At 46.5% G+C, this 26,949-nt stretch overlaps 2 protein-coding genes across 6 annotated transcripts in view; both read left to right on the top strand.

Moving 5' to 3' along the window:
• The window catches only part of NAA60 (N-alpha-acetyltransferase 60, NatF catalytic subunit), a 43,261-nt gene extending 16,606 nt beyond the window's left edge, over positions 1 to 26,655 (top strand). The window contains exons 1-8 of one of the 3 annotated variants that reach the window (XM_075285023.1): positions 17,798 to 17,926; positions 19,505 to 19,576; positions 20,396 to 20,511; positions 20,607 to 20,736; positions 20,822 to 20,918; positions 21,645 to 21,879; positions 22,071 to 22,233; positions 23,467 to 26,655. In XM_075285023.1, coding sequence (XP_075141124.1) covers positions 20,402 to 20,511; positions 20,607 to 20,736; positions 20,822 to 20,918; positions 21,645 to 21,879; positions 22,071 to 22,227 — 729 coding nt within the window. In that variant the 5' untranslated portion in view covers positions 17,798 to 17,926; positions 19,505 to 19,576; positions 20,396 to 20,401 and the 3' untranslated portion in view covers positions 22,228 to 22,233; positions 23,467 to 26,655. Of the gene's footprint in view, positions 1 to 17,797; positions 17,995 to 19,504; positions 19,577 to 20,395; positions 20,512 to 20,606; positions 20,737 to 20,821; positions 20,919 to 21,644; positions 21,880 to 22,070; positions 22,234 to 23,466 lie in introns of those variants that run through there. The other 2 variants (XM_075285024.1, XM_075285025.1) reach the window with 2 other exon arrangements.
• INTS15 (integrator complex subunit 15) lies at positions 9,289 to 15,912 on the top strand. 3 transcript variants are annotated; one of them, XM_075284055.1, is made up of 7 exons: positions 9,289 to 9,381; positions 9,692 to 9,889; positions 11,448 to 11,669; positions 12,537 to 12,702; positions 12,792 to 13,277; positions 14,362 to 14,401; positions 14,645 to 15,912. In XM_075284055.1, the coding sequence occupies exons 2-7, from the start codon at positions 9,695 to 9,697 to the stop codon at positions 15,015 to 15,017; spliced, it is 1,482 nt and encodes a 493-aa protein (XP_075140156.1). In that variant the 5' UTR covers positions 9,289 to 9,381; positions 9,692 to 9,694; the 3' UTR covers positions 15,018 to 15,912. The 3 variants fall into 3 exon arrangements, with proteins under 3 accessions (XP_075140156.1, XP_075140155.1, XP_075140157.1); XM_075284054.1 differs by having other exon boundaries at positions 9,316 to 9,412; positions 14,645 to 15,911; XM_075284056.1 differs by lacking the exon at positions 9,289 to 9,381 and adding an exon at positions 9,412 to 9,484.
• Positions 26,656 to 26,949: the final 294 nt, after the last annotated feature.

Genomic DNA, 26,949 nt, shown 5'->3' with positions numbered 1-26,949 from the left:
GGAATACCGAATTCAGATGTGAACTGGTCCTTATTCACATACACCCAAGTGCTAGCAACATTATAAACCTCACAGCTGAGGATCTGTTACATTGAATTAAGTCTGGGATTCACGTATCAACAGTACAAATGGCTCTTTGTTGTCTTGATGGTTTGCTACAATGTATCCTCCTGAATTTTGAGTTGTTTAGCCCACAGAGGAACCTGTCACATGGAACATAGCGCATGGTGTGGAGGTAGTGAGGTATAGATCAGGAGAAGCTGAATGGATTCATATTTAGTTTTGTGAGAAAAAAATATTTATTGGTTTTTTATTCATTAGAATGTTTTATTAAGTTTTACAAAGGAACGAAAACTATTGCCGAAGACCCGGTAAAATAAGTGGGGGAGGGATAAATTTAGGAGGGGGGGGGGGACAACAGCAGGAGAGTCCAGGGAAGATAAGGGTAAAAACCGATGAGGATGGGGCATGGAAGCGCAGGGCGTAATGTATAACATATAAACCAATAATAATAGAGCAGTATTACTGTTTACAAATCAAATGGGAGAAAGGAGAGAACATTAAGGTGGGGAAGAGATCCAAGGAGAAGGAGGATAAAAGGAGGAAGACTTTCCAGAGCTGCCACACTCTTCTGATGGGCACTGTCATCTGGTCTAAGAGCCGCCACCAGGTCTTCCATCCCCTGAATGTGCAAGATCTTCTGTAGCCAGTCTGACATGGTTGGGGTAGTACTAGTTTTCCATCATCAGGGGGGTGGGGGACCGACCTGGCCACGATCAGCATAAAACCGACCAGTTTGTGAATATGTTTCTGAATATTGCGAGAACAAATTGAAAGGAGGAGGGGGGCTGGGTCATTTTTCTAAGATCACCCCACTAACTTGAGAACCTCATGCCAAAACGGGGAGAGTGGGGCAGATCCACCAGACATGCAGCATCGTATCTGGTCCTGAGGAGAAACGGCAGCTGAGGTCAGGGGTCGATGGCAACATACAGTGGAGAACAGAGTCGACTCTGTACCACCTCGAGAGGATTTTGAAGTTGTTGCCTTACAAGACATAGAAAACTTATGGCAGGAGTCAGGTGGAAAGGAGGTCCCAATCTCTGTCTCCAGACAGTGACATAAGCGGGTACGGCAGATTCCTCGTTAGCCAAGAACAAGTTATATACAGTCCTATGAAAAAGTTTGGGCACCCCTATTAATCTTAATCATTTTTAGTTCTAAATATTTTGGTGTTTGCAACAGCCATTTCAGTTTGATATATCTAATAACTGATGGACACAGTAATATTTCAGGATTGAAATGAGGTTTATTGTACTAACAGAAAATGCGCAATATGCATTAAACCAAAATTTGACTGGTGCAAAAGTATGGGCACCCTTATCATTTTATTGATTTGAATACTCCTAACTACTTTTTACTGACTTACTGAAGCACAAAATTGGTTTTGTAACCTCAGTGAGCTTTGAACTTCATAGCCAGATGTATCCAATCATAAGAAAAGGTATTTAAGGTGGCCAATTGCAAGTTGTTCTACTATTTGAATCTCCTCTGAAGAGTGGCATCATGGGCTACTCAAAACAACTCTCAAATGATCTGAAAACAAAGATTGTTCAACATAGTTGTTCAGGGGAAGGATACAAAAAGTTGTCTCAGAGATTTAACCTGTCAGTTTCCACTGCGAGGAACATAGTAAGGAAATGGAAGACCACAGGGACAGTTCTTGTTAAGCCCAGAAGTGGCAGGCCAAGAAAAATATCAGAAAGGCAGAGAAGAAGAATGGTGAGAACAGTCAAGGACAATCCACAGACCACCTCCAAAGAGCTGCAGCATCATCTTGCTGCAGATGGTGTCACTGTGCATCGGTCAACTATACAGCGCACTTTGCACAAATAGAAGCTGTATGGGAGAGTGATGAGAAAGAAGCCGTTTCTGCACGTACGCCACAAATAGAGTTGCCTGAGGTATGAAAAAGCACATTTGGACAAGGCAGCTTCATTTTGGAAACAAAAATTGAGTTGTTTGGTTATAAAAAAAGGCGTTAAGCATGGCGTCCAAAAAGAAACAGCATTCCAAGAAAAACACATGCTACCCACTGTAAAATTTGGTGGAGGTTCCATCATGCTTTGGGGCTGTGTGGCCAATGCCGGCATCGGGAATCTTGTTAAAGTTGAGGGTCGCATGGATTCCACTCAGTATCAGCAGATTCTTGAGAATAATGTTCAAGAATCAGTGACGAAGTTGAAGTTACGCCGGGGATGGATATTTCAGCAAGACAATGATCCAAAACACCGCTCCAAATCCTCAGGCATTCATGCAGAGGAACAATTACAATGTTCTGGAATGGCCATCCCAGTCCCCAGACCTGAATATCATTGAACATCTGTGGGATGATTTGAAGCGGGCTGTCCATGCTCGGCGACCATCTAACTTAACTGAACGCGAATTGTTTGTCCAAAATACCTTTATCCAGGATCCAGGAACTGATTAAAAGCTACAGGAAGCGACTAGAGGCTGTTATCTTTGCAAAAGGAGGATCTACTAAATATTAATGTCACTTTTCTGTTGAGGTGCCCATACTTTTGCACCGGTCAAATTTTGGTTTAATGCATATTGCACATTTTCTGTTAGTACAATAAACCTCATTTCAATCCTGAAATATTACTGTGTCCATCAGTTATTAGATATATCAAACTGAAATGGCTGTTATAAACACCAAAATATTTAGAACTAAAAATGATTAAGATTAATAGGGGTGCCCAAACTTTTTCATAGGACTGTATAACAGAGATCAGGTGTGGGGGCATTGTGGGGTTCAAACGGGTAGAAAGGCTGGTGTAGGTTATTCGCTATATTCAGGGAGGAATAGAAGTAATGGAGTTGAAGGTATTGCCAGTGTAAAGCCTGGGACCTGCACTATAGGGGCGTAAGCTCCAAGTAAGGGAGCAAGGCGGTAGGGTAGAGCACTGAGGAATGTAAGAGGGGGCTGGGAAGTAGTAGGGGTCAGAAAAATGGAATGTAGGGCCATTGGGATCCCCACAGATCTAATACTGACGGCCTGTCCTAAGGAACGAAGAAGAATTTGGCTAGGTTCACGTGGCGGAAAATGAAGAGAAATGAATGGTCCTAGGGCAGAATATGCCGCAGATTCAAGGACGGACTCCATCCCCAAAACTGTAGCAGATTCCTATGTGTGAACGTACCCTCTCCTCATTTTCTGCCATGTGACTCCAACCAAAGGCGCAACTGAGGATGATCTAACAGAATATGAAATGACAAGCAGCAATGCTCAGTGACAATAAAACTCTGATCTCCTAAATACCAAGATAAAAGGATCATAGTAAAGTAATGGTGAAAGGATAATTATAGGGTATAGCAATCACGTATAATATATGAGTGTATGAAACTAGAAGGACATATAAACATTGACTTCATGTCACCAGATGATAATAGATTAAGGAATGGTGGAGGAGGGGAAATGTAAAAAAATAACAATCAGAAGAAACCTCAACAGTTCTATATAAGACAGTGACATTGTCTTTTATACCCTGTTCACATCTGCTTTTGTATTCTGTCCAGGGAGAGTCCACATGGAGACCCCCGAACAGAATACAAACGCAATTGCAAGCGCTGTGCTGTAAAAGCACACAGACCCCATAGACTATAATGGGGTCCGTGTGCTTGCCGCGCACTGCCGACACAAATCATGCGGACAAGATATGTGCGGCAGTGCGTGGCAAGCACACGGACCCCATTATAGTCTATGGGGTCCGTGTGCTTTTACAGCACATCATTTGCAACTGCGTTTGTTCACCTTACCGATCCCACCACTCCTGTGCTGCCACCTCCTCTAGAACCTGTTCACCGTCCATGATGCTTCTATACAGACATTTGACCACTGAGGTCATTGCTGCAGCCAATGATCGGCTGTAACAGTCCCATGTCTGTAATGAAATGTCATTGCTGGAGGACTGGATACAGGATTTGGTGGTGGAGCAAGAGCAGTGGCACAAGAGTGGCGGGGTTCGGTAAGGGGAGTGTTACTGGGTTTGATATTTTATAGTATTCTGAGTTTTTGGCAATAAATAAATAAGGGATGGACATCCTCTTTAGGTTACGTTCACACCTGTGCTGTTGTTTGGGACCACCCGGTGAACAATGGAGAGCCCATCCGCTAAAACAGCAGTTACTCAAGGATACCCATGGACCCCATAGACTATAACGGAGTCCGTAGTGTTTCCCCCATTTGTAACTCAAGAGAGGCTCTATGTGAATGCTCTCCAATCTTGTTTTAGTACACCTGTGAATGGTGTCGGTCACAATGGCAGATATGTATGCAGACATAAAGGGTTAATAATGCCAATTTGGGGGGCCACACGGTGGCTCAGTGGTTAGCACTGCAGCCTTGCAGCGCTGGAGTCCTGGTGTTCAAATCCCGCCAAGGGCATAAAATCATCTGCAAGGAGTTTGCATGTTCTCCCCGTGTTTGCATGGATTTCCATCCCATATTCCAAAAAAGACATACTGATAGGAAAAAATGTACATTGTGAGCTCTATGTGGGGCTCACAATCTACATTTAAAAAAAATAAAATAAATAATGCCAATTTAAAGCAGAAATCACACAGTGTCCACATTTATCAAGCGCACAGAAAAAAATCCATGTCAACAAAGCCTAGAGAGCGAGTGAATTATTCGTGAAGTATGGGCACAACACCCAGTGCTACTTCCTGGCACTTATCATACCTGTCAGCGTCAGTCATTTAGACACATGACGGGGTTAGGCAATCGCCGGCAGATCATAACAAGAGTCCTGGGCTATTAATCATAGTTGTTCGGAGAAGCTGTCCTCAAATATCTCTCCCCCCTTGTGTGGTTTGGGGCACACCTGTAGAGGACAATGCTTCTGCAGACTGACAGCTATTACTAATATGACAAGTAACACATTATTATTGTTATTGTTATGACATCCCTTATAGTGTCTGGAATCCGGGTAGCACCTCCTCACCGTCGCTCACTACGCCCCAATGCACAGTCAGAACCAATGTTACAACATCACTAGGGATAAAGACAATGACGTACCATCCATCACTCTTCATAATCCTCTTTCTGCCCATAATTTTTTTATGGATAGAGGATAAATACATGATCAGGGGAGGTCTGACCGCTGGCAACCCCCACAATCACAAGAACAGGGGTTATTTTCACCCCGTTGCTCATTTGGCCTGGCTGCAGCCAAAGCTAAATGTAGGTATGACTGGTGGTGGAGGGAGCTCCCATTCACTTCAATGGGAGTGATGGAGATGGCCAAAGTGCAGCACTCAGCTATCTCTAGCGCTTCCAATGAAGTGAATGGGAGTACCGCCCTCTACCTTTCACACCTGAAGTGAGGGACCTCCCATTCTCACCACATGGCAGAATCCCTGGGTGACCATAGACAGTGTCACTACCCTAGACTAGTTTACAACCCCTCTGTAGCTGTCTGGATTTGGTATTCTGCATGTTGTTGAGTGCTGGATTTCCTTCCAGGTGCATTGTGCAAGATGAAACTCTGGTTTCGCCCAGGTATTGTGCCAGAGGAGAAATTACTTCAACACATCCCATGGTATGACCCCGCACTGGCTGCAGTGTGTTGCTTATGTTATGCCAAGATGAAGGCACACTGTATAAGAACGGCCTTTGCTCCTCCTCAGGGCAGTTGAAGTACAGAGCGATTCATCAATCCATCCCTGGCAATGGTTGAATTGCGTCATCCTCAGACACCCCCAGTTACCAACAGGAGCCTAACTGGTGTGTTAGCATTGTACCAAAGGCACCAGAGTATCTAGAGTCAAATTAAAGAACCTACAAAACCTACGTGGGTCCTGTCACTGACACAAAGTAACCCAGACAGGACCCCAAAATATAAGCAGGACACACACAGAGCAACAGAATCAAAATGGCGGCTTTTTTTATGTCTCAGTATCAGATGTATTGAGTCATACACCCTAAATCAGGAACATGATGCTTTGCAGAACTCTACATTATACTTGTATAAAGGCAGACACTAGTGACCGACCTGGGCTGAGCTGCTCCGTTTCATAGAAGAAGGTTCTGATCGGAGGCAGTGGACTGACTATAGTAGATGATGACATGTCAGTCACAATGGGGCCCCTAATCCTCTGCCCGTATGGTCTTCCTAGTACTCACCCATCAGAAGGCTCTGCCTATGGACTGGAGTCCTCTTATTTTATCGGCTTTTTACCTTGCTGGGGACTCTCTCCTAGGTAGTAATGGTCGGTGATATGACGTTACGTGAATTCCAGACTATGTCAATAGCAGTGGAATCAATAAAGGTGATCGCCCAGGAATGTGATGGATTCCAATAGTCAATATAATGTTGTATAACGCGTACATCACACACAGCTAGTGGTGGAATTCCCCTTTAAAACTTCAGGTTGGACAAATTATAGGACTGGTTCAAAAACTAGTGGAACGTCGTGATCTCTTTTCTACCTCTGCCCCTGCCAGAGGTGTAACATTAGGCTACTGGGCCCCAGTGCAAAATATATATCAGACCCCTCAGCTATAATGTCTTGTCTCCTCATATTGAGAAGAGACCCTGAGGTTCTTGGGCACCCTTTCCACCCCCTCATGTTAGACTCCAAGGGTCATACAGAAGGGTCCTTCACACTTGTTAATAATGGGTGTCTAGAGATAAGAAGTCTGGGCAACCTGTTTCTAGATATGTTTGCCATTACATCTCCTAAGGCTAGGGCGCCACAGTGAAAGGTAAAAAAAAATTATTGCATTGGACTTGCGCAATTATTTTAGGGTGTGATTTGTCTGCGAGTTGAGCTTAGTTTAGGGTTTGCAACATCAACAATTAAAGAAACAAAAATGCTGTGTATGTTTGAGTACCGCACTTAACACAGGGGTCCATATTAAGTTAGTGTCTTCAATGTGTAAGAGGATGGCCGACCCATTCTTCAACCCTATTACAGGTGTCCATCCACTGGCACCTCAACCCATAATATAAATGGAAGTCCCTGATCCCCTCTTTACAGTTTGTGGGACTGGTCAGGACAGCATTATATTAGCTCTCTCCATCAGGCCTATAGAAATGTAGAGGGAATCTGTAACCAGAGCCCAGGATAGCAGCTCTGCCCTACAAATAGATAGGTTAGGGTCACCTGAATCATCTGGTTTTGCCTTGTGAACTGCTGCCCCTGTTTCTGACAAATCACAGTTTTTGACAATATGCAAATTAGCTTTTTTGAGCAATGAGGGTCTTGTTTTTTTAAACTCGTTTTATTGAAGAAGGTATAACAAGTGAAACAATACAGTCAGGAGAATGCATATACAGAGCAAATATAAGGTAACAGTAAAAAAAAAAAGGTACCAAACAAACAAACAGAGATCCGCCACAGCGCCATCCCAACCCACGCCCGACCATATCGCACAAAAGAAGTAAGACAGGAACAAAACACCTCGGCGTCAGTAGTCACACAAATACCCAACACAAGGGGACTACAGCGCCATTCAACAAGTCTCCCCCTCAGGACTCAAAGGCGCCCAGAGCTAAGCACATCAGGGGGGCGGAGTACTGGGTAAGAGGAGAATCACACCACGCTCCCCAAACCTTGATGAATTTCTGGGGGCAGCCCCTACCTTTGTATATGATCTGGCTGAACGGGGGGATTGAATTAACCAACTTCCGCCATTGAGACACAGACGGAGATTGCGAGGCCATCCACCGCAAGGCGATGGTCTCTCTGGCGTAAAATAGACACTCCCTAAGAAAAATTCGGGTATGGTGCTGCCACATCTCCTCGTCCAGTACACCAAACAAACAAACTTCGGGAGAAAACGGGGCAGGGCAATTTAGGACATCTGTGAAGAGGTCTACCACCCCCCGCCAGAAGCCATGTATGATCGAGCAACTCCACATCATGTGCCAAAAGTCTGCCCGGGGATGCGGACATCTAAGACAACTGGGACTCAGCAGCCGACCCATCTTGTAAAGACGGGCCGGGGTCAAGTAGCATTGGTGTAGAATACATATTTGGATCAGCTTGTTATTGGCCGAGGGTGAAACGTACAGGGGGATTCCAAAATATCCTGGAACGTCTCATCCGTCAGCTCGGGAATATTGGTGCGCCAACGTGTCAGGGCGGGGGCCTCAGATGTGGACACTTTTGCATGGATTAGATGATCATAGAGAGCCGAAATGAGGCCCCCTGTACCCTGAGAGCGCAGCACACCAATCAGCGGCACTCGGCTGGGTGGGGAATAAAGAGGCGAGGGCATGGCGTATTTGGAGGAATCGAAACAATTGGTGGCGGGGGATTTCACGGGAGGTGGTTAGAAAATCAAACGTGACAAAGATTCCCTGCACGTATAGGTCCGACAGGGAGGACACACCAAAACGGGACCAAGATCGAGCCAATGAGGGTCTTGTTATTGCTCCAAAGAGGTCATTGGCAAAGCCCTTATAGTTGCATATCTTGGCAGCGATTCCCAAGGTGAAAACACCTGCAGTGCTTGGGGGGACATGCTGGGTCCTGGGGATAGACGCGGAGGCACAACCATTGTTTCATTCAAATGAGAGCACAAGACCTCCGTCCTGGCGATGACTGAGGGTCCCAATGTTTGGACCTCCACCATTATAGCAGTGGATAGGTGAGGACTTGTTATTACTGGAATACCCTTTCATGTTACGTTCACATCTTCGCTGTCCAGGACCAGAACAGAGAATCGGACAGCAACGGATCCCAAAAATGGCGGATACGAACAGATCCAGAGGACCCCTTTAAGTATAACAGTGTCTGGGTGTTTTTTTTTTGTCTTTTTAATGAAATTGCCAGATGACAAAATTTGCATATATGACTTATGTTACCAGATTGCCATTCAGGGCTGTGGGAAAGCTGAGTGGCTACTCCTATAGGAACTTTTATAGAGTCCCTATTGTCTACCACCCAGCTTTCCTAGAAAGTGACACCATAATATAATGGACAAACAGAATCTGTAACAATTTGATGACAGGCTATATTGCTGTGGATATGACTTTAGATACAAATTCACGTTAGAATCCATAATCTGATCTGAGTTGTGTCGTAGACCACGTGACTGTATGGCTATAGAGGAGACTGAGGAGGACAAGGCGGGAAGGTCACAAGTCTGATGACGAGTTGACTTCAGTAACAGGACGCAGTGTTCTCCTCAAGGTCTCTTTATAATAAAGTTATGTTTGAATTGAATGATTAAAAAAAAGAATCCGGCGTGGCTGAATCGAGGCTTGGGCTTAGCCACGCCCACCTCCTGCTACGGTAGCCGGGAGGGATATGATTTGGGCCTTTACGGCCCCCGTTGCTACCCGTGTTGGGTTCCTGTAAAGGGAAACGGTGATAGGAAGAGCGTGGTGAGGGGAGGAAGGTGAATACAGCGGCAGGATATATATACATGTGTATATAGCTAGTGTGCCAGGGAGGGGTCACCTAACTCCAGGTAATACACCAGCAGTAAGCCATATGGTAGCATAGGTTTGTATAGCTGTTGTGGGTATGTGAGGAGGGGACAGTAGCACTTATGCACTACAAGTCCTATCATGCTGCCGGACAGGTTGTGCTTGGACTTGTAGTACTACAGTGAGCACATGGATCCCTAACCTCCTTCCCATCAGCATTTATAAAGTCATGTGATTTCTTCCCGCAGGTCATGATGAGTGACATCCGCCATTCTCTCCTGCGACGGGACGCTCTTAGCGCAGCCAAGGAGGTGCTGTACCACCTGGACATCTACTTTAGCAGCCAGCTCCAGAATGCCCCCGTGCCAATGGTGGAGAAGGGGCCCATCGAGTTACTGGAAGAGTTTGTCTTCCAAATTCCCAAGGATCGGGGATCCCACAGCAAGGTGACTGCAACGTATAATTGTTACTGGCCACTTGTCACGTTGTATCAGTACTGACATGGTTTATTAATGGTGCCACATTGTATCGGCACTGACACAGTCTATCAGTGTTTGTCACATTGTATCGGCACTGACACAGTCTATCAGTGTTTGTCACATTGTATCGGTACTGACACAGTCTATCAGTGTTTGTCACATTGTATCGGCACCGATGTGGTGTATCAATAGCGCCACAATGGTACTGCAATGCCATGTTCTATAAGTGCTGTCACTTTTTGTCTTTGGGATGAAAGAGAGTCAAACTCTGATTGCCAAAGGATTCCTAATTGTAGATAATATGAGCTGAGGGAATAACCAGAGACACAGAAAGTTCTCTCCAGGTTGATTCCAACTTTGTTGAACTTGAAAGTAATTTTGCATAGTAATTTCAGACAACACACCAAAGTAGCAAAGGCAGTAAGCATCATATCTGACATTGCCAATGAATTGACAAGCAGAGGGACGTTCCCTCGTGTTTCACTTGTGAATATCTTATTCTCCTTAACACAGCAATGGGCAATACGCCCAAACTTATCAGAACTCCCATTGTCACAAATAACAGCTCTGCAGTACGACAATAACTATTAAATTATAATACACAAACTCCTTGTAGATGTTGTTCCTGGCGGTATTTGAACCCAGGACTCGAGCGCTGCAAGCCTACAGTGCTAACCACTGAGCCACCATGTTGCACCTATTAAATTATAATTTCTGTAACATATTGTATCAGTGTTCTGACTGTATCAGCACTGGCACGGTGTATCTTATCTGCAATGCCATGTTGTTTAAGTGATGTCACATTGTATCAGAAGTGTCACATTGTGTCAGCTGTCACTTGCATGAAGTTTTGTTCCCCTGACTGTAGAAGTAATTCATGGCACAACACTGTGATCAGTGACATGTGATTATTATATTTGGAAAATGTATTGTAAAATCATGGTAATTGCATCAGTTCTCATCTTAAAGGAGTCATTCATGATTAGAAAAACTTAAGTAAGGGGAAAGAATTCTGTGTATACAGTCACTAGAATGAACATAGACATTAGATGTCAGTGCCCTGTAATAGCCTGTTCCTCCTGAGTAGTTCAAGTGTCCGTGTGTTCTCAGTAGGAAAAGTGAAGTAAGGAACTCTGAGCCTCCAGTGGCAGCGTCTTACCTCCCTGGGGATAACATGATTGGGCAGATGAAATTCAAAATGCCCAACCCCCATCTCCCTGTCCGAATAAGACTCTATATACATCAGAGACTTGGTGGGTTTGCCCAACTTTTCTCTAGTGTGTATCACCAGCTTAGTAGAGTTTTCTTCACTGTTCACACTAGAGGATCAGTGTCTGATTGTTAGGGGTCTGACTGTTGGCACTTCCATTAAGAGGCCAGTGAGTGCCGGTGTGAATGGATTGTTAGTGGGCATGCATGGCCTCTGCTCCATTCACTTGTGTGTGACTGACAGATTGCGAGCATCCTAGAAGTGGATAAGTATGATTGATTATTGACATTGCTTTCCTGCTTTTTCTCTCCTCAGCGACTGACTTCTATGCAAGAGTTACAACTGCTGGAGATTCTTTGCAACTACTTTCAGGACCAAACCAAGGAGGCAGTGCGCCAGGTCATCTTCTCCTCACTATTCAGCCCACAGGGCAATAAAGCAGACGAGCAGCGTATGGTTCTACTAGGGAAGCTGACGTCCATGGCTGTAGCAGTATGCAGGGTGCCAGTGCTGGAGTGTGCGGCCTCATGGCTCCAGGTACATGTCAGTTATTTGTACATTTTTAACATTTAACATTCTTATTGCCGATGGAAATAGCGTATTCTCTGCAGTGAGAATGACAAGGAAGAGTTTAAAGGGGTTATCCATTTTTTTCTTATTATTGATGGCCTATCATTAGGAAAAGCCATCAACTTTAGATCTGTGAGGGTCTGACAGCTGAGACACCCCCCCCCAGATCTGCTTCGACCATGACAGTGCCGCTCTCAGTATTATTTGCATGTTCTGCTCACATGATGTCCAATTTGTAAGTGAGGGTTCTGGTATTGCAGCGCTGCAGTACCAAAGCCTTCTGGGAAGAGGGAATTGGGCATGTTAGAGTCCAGCATGCCTAACTGTTTGTTCTCGAGCAGTGGTTTACTCCTCTCCATGAATACATGCATGTGTTTGAGGGGGTCAGGAGGAGTGCTATTGAATATGTATGTCCACATCACATACATCACAGCCTTTAAAACCAATACAGGCGCATATGAAAACCCTTGGCCATCCAGATCTACAGTTTCAGATACTTCAGTGTTTTCAAGATCTCTTTTTTTATGTAGATTGTGAGCCCCCTATAGGGATATATGATATAGGGATCACAATGTACATTTATTTTCCTATCAGTACATCTTTGTAGAATGGGAGGAAATCCATGCAAATACGGGGAGAACATACACACTCCTTGCAGTTGTTGCTCCTGGTGGGATTCAAACGCAGGACTTCAGCGCTGCAAGGCTGCAGTGCTGCCCCTGTTTTCAAGATCTCTGTTTGCTGTCTGTGAAAGAAAACAGCAAGCAGAGCAAGTTGCATAAGTTTTTTTTTTTTTTTTTTTTTTTTACAATTCTGCTCCCCCTTCTATTGCAGCGCACTCCTGCCGTGTATTGTGTCCGTTTGGCCAAGGCTCTGGTCAACGACTACTGTGGTTTAGTTCCAGGCTCTATCCAGACCCTCAAGCAAATCTTTAACGTCAGTCCGCGTTTTTGCTGCCAGTTCATCACCGCAGTTGCCGCACTGTATGACATGTCAACAGGTAAGGCTGTAGTCACTTAGAATTTTACTTCAGTTTATGGAAACGATGAATAAAGTTCTGAATCTGTTGCACTGTCTAATATTTTTCAGAGGAGCTTATCCCCCGTCACGATCTCCTAGAAATGATTGTATCTTGGATTTTCGAGGACCCTCGTCTTATTCTGATCACTTTCCTTAACACCCCTATTACGGCCAACCTTCCTATTGGTTTCTTGGACTTCTCCCCGTTGATGGGTTTGGTGCGGTGGTGTGTTATAGCACCTCTGGCTTACAGACGCAAGCAAAAGGCTGCCGGTGGTGGTCCCATCGTGGAAGATCAGAACCTTTACTCTAAGCTACATTTAAGTGTACTGCAAGGTCTCATGGTCCTTCAGACACATCTGACAGAGAAAAGTCTGTACGGGCGCTTAGCACTTCTCCTATTTGAGCAGCTGGTTCCTCTGGTGGAAGAATTGGGACAACTCTGTGAGGAGCTTAACCCGCTGAATGCTGAACAAGAGATGGAGTTGGCATTAGATCGGCTGGCACAAGCATTACAAGTCTCAATGGCGACGGGGGCATTACTTTGCACCCGTGGTAAGTCTTAGATCAAAAGTATACGATATAGAGAAGAGTATTGGCTTGGTCCAGGCCCCTTAGTACTGCGCAGCTGATGGCTACTTAGATTAAACAGGACAATGTGTTGCTATCACCGGAACTATCAGGCTCACATGGAATGCTGTTTTGCAAGTTGGGTAATGAGTAGTTAATTGATATGACTCCCTAGTTAAAGCTGCAGATGCTGTACATACTAAAAGTTCTCACATTGCAATTTTATTTTATCATTTGCCACAATTTGTAAGTGTTTGCTGAACGTAGCCGTATATTACAGAGGATATGGGACAAGTAAACCCATTTTATAGGGTGTCCGAGCTCATAACTTTCATGTTCTTTAGAAATGAATGTGTTAAAGGTGCAATTCCATCTCATAAAGAGGTGTTCTATCACTAGGATTTGATAATGCTAGTAGTGTGATGGTCCAACGCTGCATACTGCTACTGCCATGGACGTCAGCTTCCCTAGTAGAACCATACGCTGCTCATCTGCTTTATTGCCCTGTGGGCTGATCCTAAAAATGAAGATCTACGTCAGCACTGTAGCCCCCTCAGTGTTGTCCTACTCAGTCAGTGTCTCATTACAGATGCTTCTCCCCCTATCCTGCGATCCTATCAGATCACTGCCTGTCTAATCGTTGGGACCCCCATTGATCACACAGGGCCCGATGTCCTCTTGAAACCTCCTTGTAAATGAACACCAATGTTCTTGCATGACTTGCACTCCATTCACTTCAATGGGGCATCTGGAGATTGCACCCGCAGCAGTCGCATTGAAGAGAATGTAGTGCCGGCCATGCAAGCACATCCGTGTTCATTTACTAAGAAAGTAGTCGGACCTCTAGTGATCTGACACTTATTTGCTACCCTGTGGATAGGGAATCAGTAACTGCGATGGCACAATCCCTTTAAGTATCCACAGCGCTCGATCATTGCTGTGTCCCCATCATTCTCAGGATTTAGGTTTGGGTTCCCGTTCTCCACTGATCTAGTGATGACATATCCTAGTGTATGTATTATAAGGTGTGACCTCAAGTCTTACTAGTGTATTACCTTTCTTTCTGCAGATGACCTCCGAACCCTTTGCGCTCGACTTCCCCATAACAAGTGAGTTCTTTCTGGTGTTTGGACTAGTGAATATGGCAGATTGGCTACTGACTATAGTACATTATTTGTATCATCGGTGTTATACATCTCTGTAGAGTTTGCACCTGGAGGATGGTCCTGTCGCCCTTATCCTGCAGAGCACTCCATAACAGGGAGGGAAAATGGGGGCAAGGGAGATGTTTGGGTGCATAATTGTATTTGTGTGTATTCACTTGACCCCTAATGTTTTTCTTTCCCTTCCAGCTTGATGCAGTTGGTGGTGTCCGGTCCAGTACAGCCGCAGCCTACTCATCCGACTCTGACCCCTGCATACTACCCTCACATTCACACGCCACCTCTGGGTTACCCCACACTCCCTGCTCATGCAGCGTTACCTGCACATACCGCGTTACCTGCACATACCGCATTGCCCGCACATACAGCTTTGCCTGCCCATGCTACTCTTCCTGCACACACAGCCCTTCCCGCTCATACTACTTTACCAGGTCATGCAGCGTTGCCTGCTCATACCGCACTCCCTACACATGCAGCCCTGCCCACACATCCCGCACTACCAGGACATCCTGTACAGACCTTCATGCCCGGCATGACCTTTCCTTTTCGACCAATGCGTTGATCATGTCTACAATATTCCAGAGATGGACTCTTTGCTTCCAAGGATAGCCGTACAAGGAGATGCTTCAGGGATGAGCCGACCTTTGATATTCCAGGACTGCAGAATGGCATCACACCGAGGGGGAGTCCAGTTTGCTTGGTTGCAGTCGGCCCGGGAAAGACGCGGTTCCATTGCTTAGATCACCTTCTCACAGTCTGGACTGTATTGGGACGGCCATATTATTCACATTTTGTATGTAGGCAGAAAAAAAAAAGAAGACCCCTTTCTCTTACAGCAGTGGTTTGTGCTCTTTTCAGGGCATGCTGAGAGTTTTAGTTCCACAACTTCCTAAATTATGGATTTCATCCAGCAGCTATCTTATGTACCATGTTGTTTCTTACATTACCTTCTATATCTATGCAGTTGGACTGGATTCACACAAGCAGATTTGGTTCTGGAAAGAATAGGGACCTCTATTTCTTCTTTCTGCCCAAACTGCGTGTGTTTCCAATCCTACAGAGGGACCTAAGCTGTACAGGCCGAAGCGCCACGAGCTCTCCTGTGCTTGGTCTTAGACTATTCCCTAAATTTGGTTTACTTTACGCTCCGTGCACACAAACGTAGCAGGTAGCAGAACGATCCATTGTTTTCTATGGCCCCATACACATGCCCGTGTATTATCATGCATTCATATACGTGGCTGTGAGCCCGGGACAAAGATCAGGACCCAGGCTCACTATATGTAACGAGTCTATAGGTGGCACATGGGTATCGGCCATGACCCTGTAGATGCACATGTAACCTTATGCTGTATGGATGGTTGGGGGTTAGTATAGGAAAGAGCATTGTCATAAAGTGCTTGCTGGAGTAAATGCTTAAGATCCCGTTTCTGTTTATTTGGGGGTTTTTTATGTAAAGCAATAAAATTCTACTTATCTGATATCCAGAGACAGATCCTCCCCTGCTGCTTATAAATAGATATCCTCCTTGAGGTGGTGTCCACCTGTCTAATGACAGCTACAGCCGACTTCTGGTCTTATGACCTAAACTAACTGCGGTGTAAGGACCTGTGATGACATCAGTTCTGGGTCCTTAGATCCTCAGTCTGTCCTCATGGCCACAATACAGAGTGCAAAGGAGACCTAAGGTTGATTTCACACCTTTGTAAGATGGTTGAATTTTTTTTTTTACCATCTGTACTGAGCGTCCCCCTATAGCAGGGATAGGGAACCTTCGGCTCTCCAGCTGCTGTGAAACTACAACTCCCAACATGCCCCATTCACTTCCATGGGAGTTCCAAGAACAGCAGAGCCAGTATGCATGCTGGGAGTTGTAGTTTTGCAACAGCTGGAGAGCCGTACGTTCCCTACCCCTGCCCTATAGTGATAAAATTTTAGATCTTACAATGATCCCGCATTGTGTCTGTGCCATTATACAGTAATACATCTTGTAGCACCATAGACTTCATACAGAGCCTTCATTATAGAGCGGTTGCCCGCTAGCCTCACATGTTACCCCCTATTAAATTAACCTTGGGCACTCAATCTGTCCGAAAACTACAACTCCCAGCATGCTCCATTCACTTCTAAAGAAGTCCAAAGTGGAAGTGAGCAAATGGGCATGCTGGGAGTTGTTGTTTTGCAAGACTACTAGGTTTACTAGTAGTTGGGGACCTGAACAGCAGAGAGGCGACCGCTAAAATAGTAACACAATACAATGGGGTCTGTCATTATAAATCTGAATGTTGTACAATGTTTTCAGAGCACGTTTGCCAGTGTGGAAGATGTTTTTGGGAAAAAAAATTTAATTTCAAAATAAAATTTGGTGGGGTAACTGCACCCGCAGCTGGATGAATGAAGAGTGTATGTAGTCCGCCAGCGGGCCGCGCCAATCGAGTACTATCTAGGAATGGTGGATTTCTTGTTTCACTGGTGGGGTCTAGGAGAAGATCACACCGATATAGTGACGGGGGTTGTGCCATTACCCTCTGTTCTGTGGATAGGGAGTAGGGGGGGACCAAAATCCCCCTGAGGCCTCCTTGTGAATGGAGCTGCAGTGCATTTGCGTGACCGGCGCTCCATTCACTTCTATGTGTTGGCCATGATTGTAATCTCTGTCAGTGCCCACAGCCACATAGAAGCGAACGGAGCACGGCTCACACAAGAGCATTAGTGCTCCATTCACGGGGGGACCTGGAGGTCGGACCCCCAGTGATTAGACATCCCCTTTAATTGTCTGATATTTGGGTGACTGCGGTCTTAGTCGGCGTATCTGAAGATGAGGGTGACATGGCGATCTAACGCAAAAATATACATCAATGTTCAACTTGGCGGATCAGGACAACGGACTGAACATAGCGTAATGCGGTGCTGGAATACCGAAACGTGTGCACTGTTACTTTATTCGTGGATAACCCATTGTCACGGATACCTCATAGATTTTATCTTATTACACGGTATATTGTTTCACGGATCGGTTTGCGTACTGTCGTGTGAATAAATCCTATACTATGTCGTGTGAATAAGCGCTTAAGATTTATATTCGTGAATTGCTATAAAAGTCACTTGACGCAAAGGGCCCCATCACGTGACCCAGGTAACCTATGACCTGACACAGAGGGGGGGGGGGGGTCACTTATTTATTATTCCCACGATACTATGGCGCTCTATGGCCTGTAATGTGCACAAACAAGTGCCTGGAATCCGCCTCTATTCTAGTGACGGCGGGTCGCGCATGCGCCCGGCGCCCGCTGACGGCTTTTGTCGCTATGGAGATCGGCCCGTGCACGCGCTCAGCAGCCCGGACGCGCGCGCCGCCGTGACGGGGAGATCTCGCCTTCCTGTTCCTGTTACTGGTGACAGCAAAACAACCGGGGGAGCCGCGGCGGCGTCAGCACACCGGAAGTACCGGGAGGACGGAGGGATACTCGGGTAACGGACTGAGAGAGGGCGGGAGGTCACATGGTCACCTGACAGATCCTGTGTCACCTCCAGTCTACGTGAGTGAGGGACCTTCTTAAAGGGACGCTCCAGAATTAAAGGAATCCTCTAGGACTAGTCAGTTAGTGAGGCCATGTGCCTAGATTCCCATACAACCCCAATAGAAGTGACTGGAGCGGGGGGTCCCAGAGACACAGGGGGTACAGACAGGCCAGACATGACTGCTTGTACATGACTAGAGTATCCCTTTAATTGATTTGCATTGCCAAAGAGCCCCTTTAAAGGGAAGTTATGTATTGGTAACCTGTATGTGATGGGTGGGGGTCTGATCTCCGGGACCCCCGCTAATTGGCTGCCACCAAGGACCTCTTATCTGTGCTGACTTGTCACATGGTACAGCCGGGGCTGGGGCCATCCAAGTGGTGGGGCTGAGCTGCAATACCAAGCACAACCACTGCAGTACGTATGGCGCTGTGCTTGGCATTCAGCACTAACCTGATCACATATTGCTGACCTAGCTGAAGGATGTAAGTTCTGGAAAACCCCTTTAATCTTTATATTTTATTGAGACCCTTTAATTATATTCCTGGAGATCCCTTTTATTCGCCTTTGTCTTAAAGGGGTCTTCCAGGAGTTTTAAATCGAAGGGAAGATCCATGGGGTCTGACACCCAGGACCCCTTCAGATCAGCTGATTGAATCCGCTTCCGGGGTCATGTGCATAGGTCACATGGCCTGATAGTAGCTCAGTCCCATTCAAGTGAATGCACAGAGTTGCCATACCAAGCATGGCCACTATACAGTGTACGGCGCTGTGCTCGCCTGAGTGCTGCAGCCTCTTCCAAAAGTTGATCCGCCGATGGCGATGGTGTGCGACCCCTGCTGATCTTTATAGGGGTTACTGTAATTAGGCTGGTGACTGGTGAAACATGACAAAAACCTTAAACTCACCTGCCCTGTGTGCTGCTTTATTCCCTGCCATGGGGGACAACAAAACACTAGAGACCGGTGACTTGTCCGCACTTATTTCCGCCACAGACGGCAGAAGTCTGGTGCGGGTATTGGTAAAGCTGTGACAGTGCCACACTCTCTGCAGTGGCCATGCCACGCTATTGCAGCTCAGCTCCAATTCACTCCAAATGGAACTGACTTGCCACCCACTACCCTGCTCCAAACAGCTCGGCGGGGGTCTCAGATGTCAGACCCCCATTCATCTGATATTGAGTCTTCCTACCCTTTAAGTAGAATTTCATGGTGACATGTGAGAAATGACTTGCCCGGTATTATCAGATCAGTGAGTGGCATCATACGGACCTGGCATCATTAAAGGGTTGTGCCCTCGAAATCAAGGGGGAACCACACGTCTCCACGCCATTCTTTTTAATGGGTATCGGCTATAGGCTATCTCTGGCGGTCCCATAGAAGTGAATGGAATGGCGCCATCCACTGCTCACACTCAGCAGGGGTCCTAGTGGTCGGACGTCCACCCATAAGTTTATTTTGTAGGAACCCTCCAAGCAAAGCCATATTGGCGTCCATATAATCTAATCCTATTGTTTTCCGTCTTTAGCTCATGGAGTCTCTGTAAACAGCGGAGGAGCCGGGAGACGCCGATCTGAGGCCGCGCTGCTCCAGAAACAAGGTGAGGCTGTTTGCTTTCACGTAGCCCTATAATCTGGGACCTCCATGTCTGTAGGATAGGCCGCCCTCGGTCTGTCGGGAGTATTAGTAATCCTAGCCGTGCCAGCCCTGCTTACGTGCCAAGGGACTAGCGTTAACAATCACAGCTGTCCGCACAGTATCTGGGTACACACTCCAAGGATTTTGTGTCTGGGCAGACAAAGGCGACCGTTTCTTCTTGGCACGGTATACAGGAGACGGCTGTGGCGGGCAGTGCTTGGGTACCTGATACAGGAGGCTGCTCTTGGGTTACACTGGTCGGATATAAGATATGGGAAGCCTGATCCAGGCAGCGTGTCTGAGCGGAGGAGGAGGAGGATGATGGTGGCGGCACATGGTAGGGTTGGGGGATGGGTATACCCAGTAGTACCCAGTGTGTGCGCATTGCTGATTCAGGTACGTATATAGGGGTAGGGTGCAGTTGGTGTTAGATGAATAGGTGGTTGGGAGTGACATTTGGTGACGCACCCCATCATGCTGCAGGGTATAGCACAGAGTCCACTGGAAGGGACTTTCTACTGTGCTCACCGTCGCCCCCTGATGTGCAAATCACATTGTATGTAAGGGGAAGGGAAATGAAACCTGAACGCAGTTCTGGTTCCGAAAAGCAGTTGTCACTTTTCTAGCTCGATCGAACATTATAAAATACAGTATACTGCCCCCTATAGACAGGCCTATAGAATTACAGGAGAGGAACATTTTCCAATGTATGTGTTTCTTTGTGTTCTTGGTATATTTTGAATAGTTTAGTGATATTGGGGTGTGACGTCTTCTCTGCCAGGTGTGAATGAGCGAAGAGGGCTCCCCCGCTGCTCTCGCTGACACGGTCCTGCGCTTCCTGTGCCATGATGACATAGACACAGTGAAGGAACTATGTGCCGACTGGTTCCCCATCGAGTAAGTCTATTAGTGGGGGGTCTTGTCATTGCTCCAGGCCAATATTACCCATGTTATACCGTATCTGAGCCAATCCTTCTGATACTCACCATCAGGTACCCAGATTCCTGGTACAGAGACATCACATCCAACAAGAAATTCTTCTCCCTGGCAGCCACCTGCCATGGGCAAATAGTGGGCATGATTGTAGCCGAAATAAAGAGCAGGACCAAAGTGCACAAAGAGGTGAGTAGATGGACCGCCGCCACTTTATAGTAGCCCTGATGGCGTCGTAAGCTGGTGACTAATCACTTGACTTGTGTGCTTTTAGGATGGGGACATCTTGGCATCCAGCTTTTCAAGCGACACACAAGTGGCATACATCCTGAGTCTGGGCGTGGTGAAGGAATTCAGGAAACAGGGAATTGGTGAGACCCACTACATGCGCCTGCACAGATCCTACCACTTCATCTAGATCAGAGGTAGGGAACGTACGGCTCTCCAGCTGTTGCAAAACTACAACTCCCAGCATGCATACTGGCTCTGCTGTTCTGGGAACTCCCATGGAAGTGAATGGAGCATGCTGGGAGTTGTAGTTTCACAGAAGCTGGAGAGCCAAAGGTTCCCTACCCCTGATCTAGATCGATAATTTACCAGTATCGCAGCCATTCATGTTCCATTGAGCTCATACTGTTATCATAGCTCCTGGAGGAGGAAGTCACCCAGCTTTCCTAGACTCCTGAAAGTCAAATTTGCCTTAAAGGGACTTTTTAATTGATGACCGGTCCTTAGGGTGGGTTATCAATTTAAGATCTGCGGTGGTCCTCCAAATAGGACCTGTTTGAAGCAGCCACAGCGTCTTGTGATGTCAGATTCGTCGGTCACATGGCCTGTTTGCTGATTAGTCCCATTCAAGTGAAAGCAAGAATGTACAGCCCTGTGCTTGGTATACTGAATAAGCTGCAGAACATTGCAGTCTCTACAAACAGCTGATCCAAGGGGGTCCCGACTGAGGAACTTTAACTGATGACCTTACCCAAGGATAGCTCATCAATTAGTAAGTCCCAGAAACCCCTTTTTAACGTGTCTATAGGCAGCAGTGGACAGCGGCCTTGTCTTGCATTGAGCTTACTCGTATACATCTCTCTTTTCAGGGTCCCTGCTGCTGGAAAGTTTGAAGAGTCATATCTCCAGCACAGCCCAGGATCTGTGCAAGGCTCTGTACCTGCATGTCCTGACCACCAACAGCAATGCCATTCGCTTTTACGAGAACAGACACTTCCATCAGCACCACTATCTGCCCTACTATTACTCCATCCGCGGAGTCCTGCAAGATGCCTACACGTATGTGTTATACCTCAACGGAGGGCATCCGCCCTGGACTGTGATATATCCTTTATCGGGCACCACTTGCTATTGTCTTCACAGCTTATTGCTAGATTTTTTCGTAGGCCCGGGGGACAGATATCTAAGGGTATGAATTCTAGTTGGTGGATCCTATTGGGGGAGGGCATTGTCCTATTGTATCGTACAGGCGGCCATATTTTCTCCACCCTTTATTCTCCTTAACATTTCTTCACGGACTATCTGCAGCACCTGGGTTCAGCTCTGGCTGGTCTCAGCCCCTGCTCGCTTCCACAGAGGATCTACCGCCAGGCGCACACTCTGCTGCGTAGTTTACTTCCTTGGTCTGGCATCTCGGCAAAGAGTGGAATTGAATACAGTCGCACCATGTGACAACAGGTAGGTCACACAAATGTCTGCTGTGTACATAGCCTGTAGACTTCTCTACGTGCTCCAAGAAGCGACGGCTGCCGTTTTGTGGCCTGGATCAATATTGACAGTGCGGTGTGGGAGTTGACATAGCACGGCTCAATGAACTTCTATGGGTGTGTGAACCTTGTAGCACTGGACATGCTGCACTAAGTTGGCGGGTTTTACTGCCTATTAAATGGCGGCCGTCATTGTGTTCTCAGTATTAGCCCTCATCCATCCTTCAGGGGTGTTCTAGTCATAAAGACGTGTTTTGCCTTCTGGGTCTTTGATAGTGATGGTCTGTACCAGGGATAGGGAACCTTTGGCTCTCCAGCTGCTGTGAAACTACAACTCCCATCATGCTCCATTCACTTCCATGGGAGTTCCAAGAACAGCAGAGCAAGTATGCATGCTGGGAGTTGTAGTTTTGCAACATCTGGAGAGCCGTACGTTCCCTACCCCTGGTCTGTACTAAGGACAGGTCGTCCATATCAGATCGCTGGTGGCCCAGTTATTGCCGATATCTCTGATCAGGTGATTGAAGACAAAATCAGGCCCCGCCTCCAATGCACTTGCTTCTGAATTGCATATCTAATGAAAAGATGATCATATCTGCATTGCTCTTTAGCTTGCGTCACTAAGATACACTTCTGCTCCTATTACAGGAGTTTTCCTGGCCCCTAGGCAATTTCCAGGTACAGATGACCTAATATAGGAGGGTCTGACACCAGGGCCCCGCACTGATCAGCTGACTGGCTAACGAAAGCACTGGTCAGAGCCTGGAGCAGCTCTGCTCCTATTCATGGAATGAGAGCATAGCTGCAGATCTGTCCATTGTATAAGGCTGGGGTACTATAGCTCTGCCCCTATTACTTGAATAAGAGCGGAGCTGTTTCTGGCACCCAGGGGGCAGCTGATCCGTGCTGGGTCTGGGCGTCAGACTCCAACAATCAAATAGTCTGTGTATGAAACACACCTGGAGGCCCCTACATGACACTATTATTGGTTTGGGCGGTATCTGACTCCATTTAAAGGGGTAAACCCATTCCAGACAATGATGGTCTGATATTGGCAGGTCTCACCTCTGGGATTCAGTCTTGCACCCACCCGGGTGGTTGCTGATACTGATCTTTCCATTCCCTTCTATAGGATTTCCAATCGCTGAGCCAGCTGAATGTGTTTGGGGCCCGATCACTTAATGATTTTTCCATCTTGTTGCAGATCTGAGCCGCACCACGGCTGCACATCTCCATGACTGCACGCTGGCTGCTAGAGGAGCGGCACCATCATAGGATACAGGGTCTGTTCCACCTTCCGCCCTCGGCAGGCCGCGATCTGTCCTGCACCTGCACACAACCTTTCTTTACAGGAACTTCTAATGGGATCTCTCTTGACACTTTCCATTAGTTCTGGCTGCTGCTATACCCTTATGGTTTCCTAATAAACTTCTAAAGAAGATCCCATTCTCTCCGGCGACACAGGAAGCAGCCTACACTCTGCCCGGTTTTTGTAGCCTGGAGCTGCATGTTTAATTTTTTTTTTTTAATAGATTTCTTTTCTTTACCAATCAGTCGATGTTGGCGTCTACATGGTGGCAGAGCTCACATTTATGGCAAATGATGGGTGGAGGAGATGACAGAACTATGCAGCGGTTTCCGAGGCCTCTGCTATGTAGAGGACACAATCGCCTTTCCTTTCCCATTCATGTCTTCCTTAAGTGTTGTGTGTGGTACAAGGTCTGACCAATACTACATGATCCTACAGCGTATAGCCAGTCCCAGTACAGCACTGGTGCCCGCTTCGGCTTCGGGGTGGGGGTACATTAGGTTCCTTTTGTACATGACAACCAGCCAGGTCAAGAGACGTGTCATTGAAATGAATTTGGAATGCGACACCATGTTGTTTCTTGGTAAAGGTGAACCCGTTCTTGTTGCTTAGCCAATCCTCATTCTACCCATGCCATGCCTTGCGTATCTTTACAACAATCTGATTATTATGAAGGCTCTTGCACCTTCTATGTCTTTAGCTCAATATAAAATAATTGGGGTTAAAGAGAACCTTTCATCACCTCCGCCAACTCCATTTTTCTGCACTCAATAATAGCCCCTGCCCCACCGATTCCGGAGCAGTTGGAATTTTTTCTCTAGCCCCCACCATGCCTGAGCAGTCTGTGCTACTAGTTTCAGCGCCCAATAGGCTAATTTGGCTGCCAGGTGGGTGGTCCTAAACTGGATCAGATGGTCTGGAGCCCTATTAATTAGCATATTGGGTGCAGAACCTAACAGCACTGATTACTCAGGAACGGTAGGGGCTAGAGAAAAAAAATCCAATTGCAGCGGAATCGGTGGAGCGGGGGCTATTACAGGGTGGAGGTGGTAATATGTCCTCTATAAGACCCAAATCAGACTACAGTAGTTGCTTAGGAGGTTCTGCTTCACAACTGCTGACACTTACCCTTAGCAATCAAACTGACAACCCTGACCCGGTGGTAACGTGTAAAGCAGAATGGCCGTAGTCTCCCAATGGCGGAGCCATCTCTGCCTGTGCTAGTAATCAGATTTTTACTTACAGAGCCGATGTCATCGCTCCTCGGCTACTACGTGATCCGTAGAATTACATTTTGTATCCTGTGTCATTTGTCACAATTGCAGCGTTTTTGGGATTGATTCTTTTTGTCTCTTCCAGTTTTATGTTTTTTTTAATGTTAGGACTGAATTTGCACTTGTCCATATACGTGTATTGGCTCATCTAAGTACATATACTAAGTGTGAGATGTATACGGTGTCTGTGTCACACAACATTATACAGTTACTGGTATTAGCATTGTCTCACTAGCCCGTGCGGAGGCCCTTGGGAGGAGGGGGCGCTGTGCAGGGCTCCAGGGTCATAGGCAGGGTGTGGAGGGGGTCACAGCACCTGGACACATTTAGATTTTCATTCTCTTTATGTATGCCCAATGGGGCGTTGGTGGATAATGCATTGATGGGCTCGGCTCCACGTCATGTGTAGTGGTCGGCATCGGTACTGCAGCTCACCTCGACTTCCGTGGGGTCAGAGTTGCAGTACGAGCGCCCACCTCCTATACAGGGACTGCTGCTGCTTCCAACCCCCTGTCCTAAGGATAGGCCATAAATACCTAAATCCTGGACAACCCCTTTCAGGCAGTGATCACACACCAAGGAGTTATCATATTGCCAAAACTGGGACCAGATCCAGGAAATTTGATTTTCTTTATAGGTTTCCTTCCCGTTGGATGTTTACGAACTTCTGTCCATCTGAATAGGGTTAAAAGGAACGCACAGGGGTTTCTGCATTGGTTAATTCAGATGAATGGGACAGTCACAGAAACCTCTACAAACCCAATAGAAGGCTAAGTAAGATCTCGGGGTGTCTGTAGCCTTAGGTGCTTATGACGACTGTAAGAGCTGGAGCTTACCCCTGGGGTCCTGCTCCATAAGGGTCAGTAGTATGAGGGGTATGCACTGTATTATGACCCCCCACAAACTGGCATGTATTCACACATAATATATCCGTATTATAGTAACCGGTTTACATCCACATATCCCGCCCTATGATCTACGATGCTGCTAGTTGTGGTCATAACATCTGCCAATGGGATAAGAGTTGTGTAATACGGACATATAGAAAGATCAAACCGGTTAGAATAGAAGTTCTAGCCATCGCCGTGCACTGAAGACCCCTCTGCTTGATCTGACCCTATTCCGTTACCTGTGGGGTGACATGAAGCTCCTGGGCCCCAAACCGTAATGCATTGCACTGGTGTCCTCCTATTTATTGGGCGGGCGTGTGGGCACCCCCTCAGGTTACACCCCGGTCCGTTACTATCTCAGTCCTTATAGTAACAAAAGTGAGAACAGATGGGTCTCTCCTCCCATCGCTTGACCATCCCCTAGTAAGACGTAGAGATCCAGCCTTACTTCGGGGAGGAGCTTCACAGCACATTTAGGAAAATGGACAATTCCTTTAAGTAAAGTAGTCCATGCCTTGGCCTAGCCGTATGCCCTGCCTGAGTGTACCAGGGCCTGTGACTATGGCCGCCGCTGGCATTATCCATGATATGATATTGTGTGTATGTGTAGTATATGGCTCGCACACTGACACATACATACACGTTCTATATGAATCATACCAGATGCCGTTATATCGATGGTATATATAGAGACGTAAGCAGTTATACAACATATATACACCCCCGCCCCCTCCTAGTCATACACTATTCCGTGTGTCTTGTATGTTAGATTACAGCGTGTGTGTGAACGAGTGTGGACACAACATTTCGGTCCCCCTTCTTGCATTTAGCTCCATTACTGCACCGGTCATTGTGAAACCCTTTGGATGTTTTCTATTTATGACAAAAGTGTTGTAAAATAATAAAATCTACTAGATCCATCCTTGTCCCGGCTGATTCCTGGGTATTGGGGTAGGACAACCCCCCTGCAGGTGTTGCATTGATAGAGAGCTTTATATTAGGAATTACCCTATAGTGTAACGTCGGCGTCACGGCGCCTCCACATGGCCATAAAGCTTTACTTAGCAGTGTTTTTTTGTTGCAGATTTTGCTGCAACCCTCCCATTCATTTCATTGGGATTGGTGTGAACATACTCTTAGCATTTCCTCTATGGACTTTGGCATTAAAAAATCGCAGCATTTCTGCAACATATGACCTCAGCCTTACAGGGCTT

This window comes from Leptodactylus fuscus, chromosome 8 (assembly GCF_031893055.1).
Source record: "Leptodactylus fuscus isolate aLepFus1 chromosome 8, aLepFus1.hap2, whole genome shotgun sequence".
Classification (NCBI taxonomy): Eukaryota; Metazoa; Chordata; class Amphibia; order Anura; family Leptodactylidae; genus Leptodactylus; species Leptodactylus fuscus.
The sequence above is the reverse complement of the archived record's forward strand: the minus strand, read 5'-3'. Positions and strand labels throughout refer to the sequence as shown.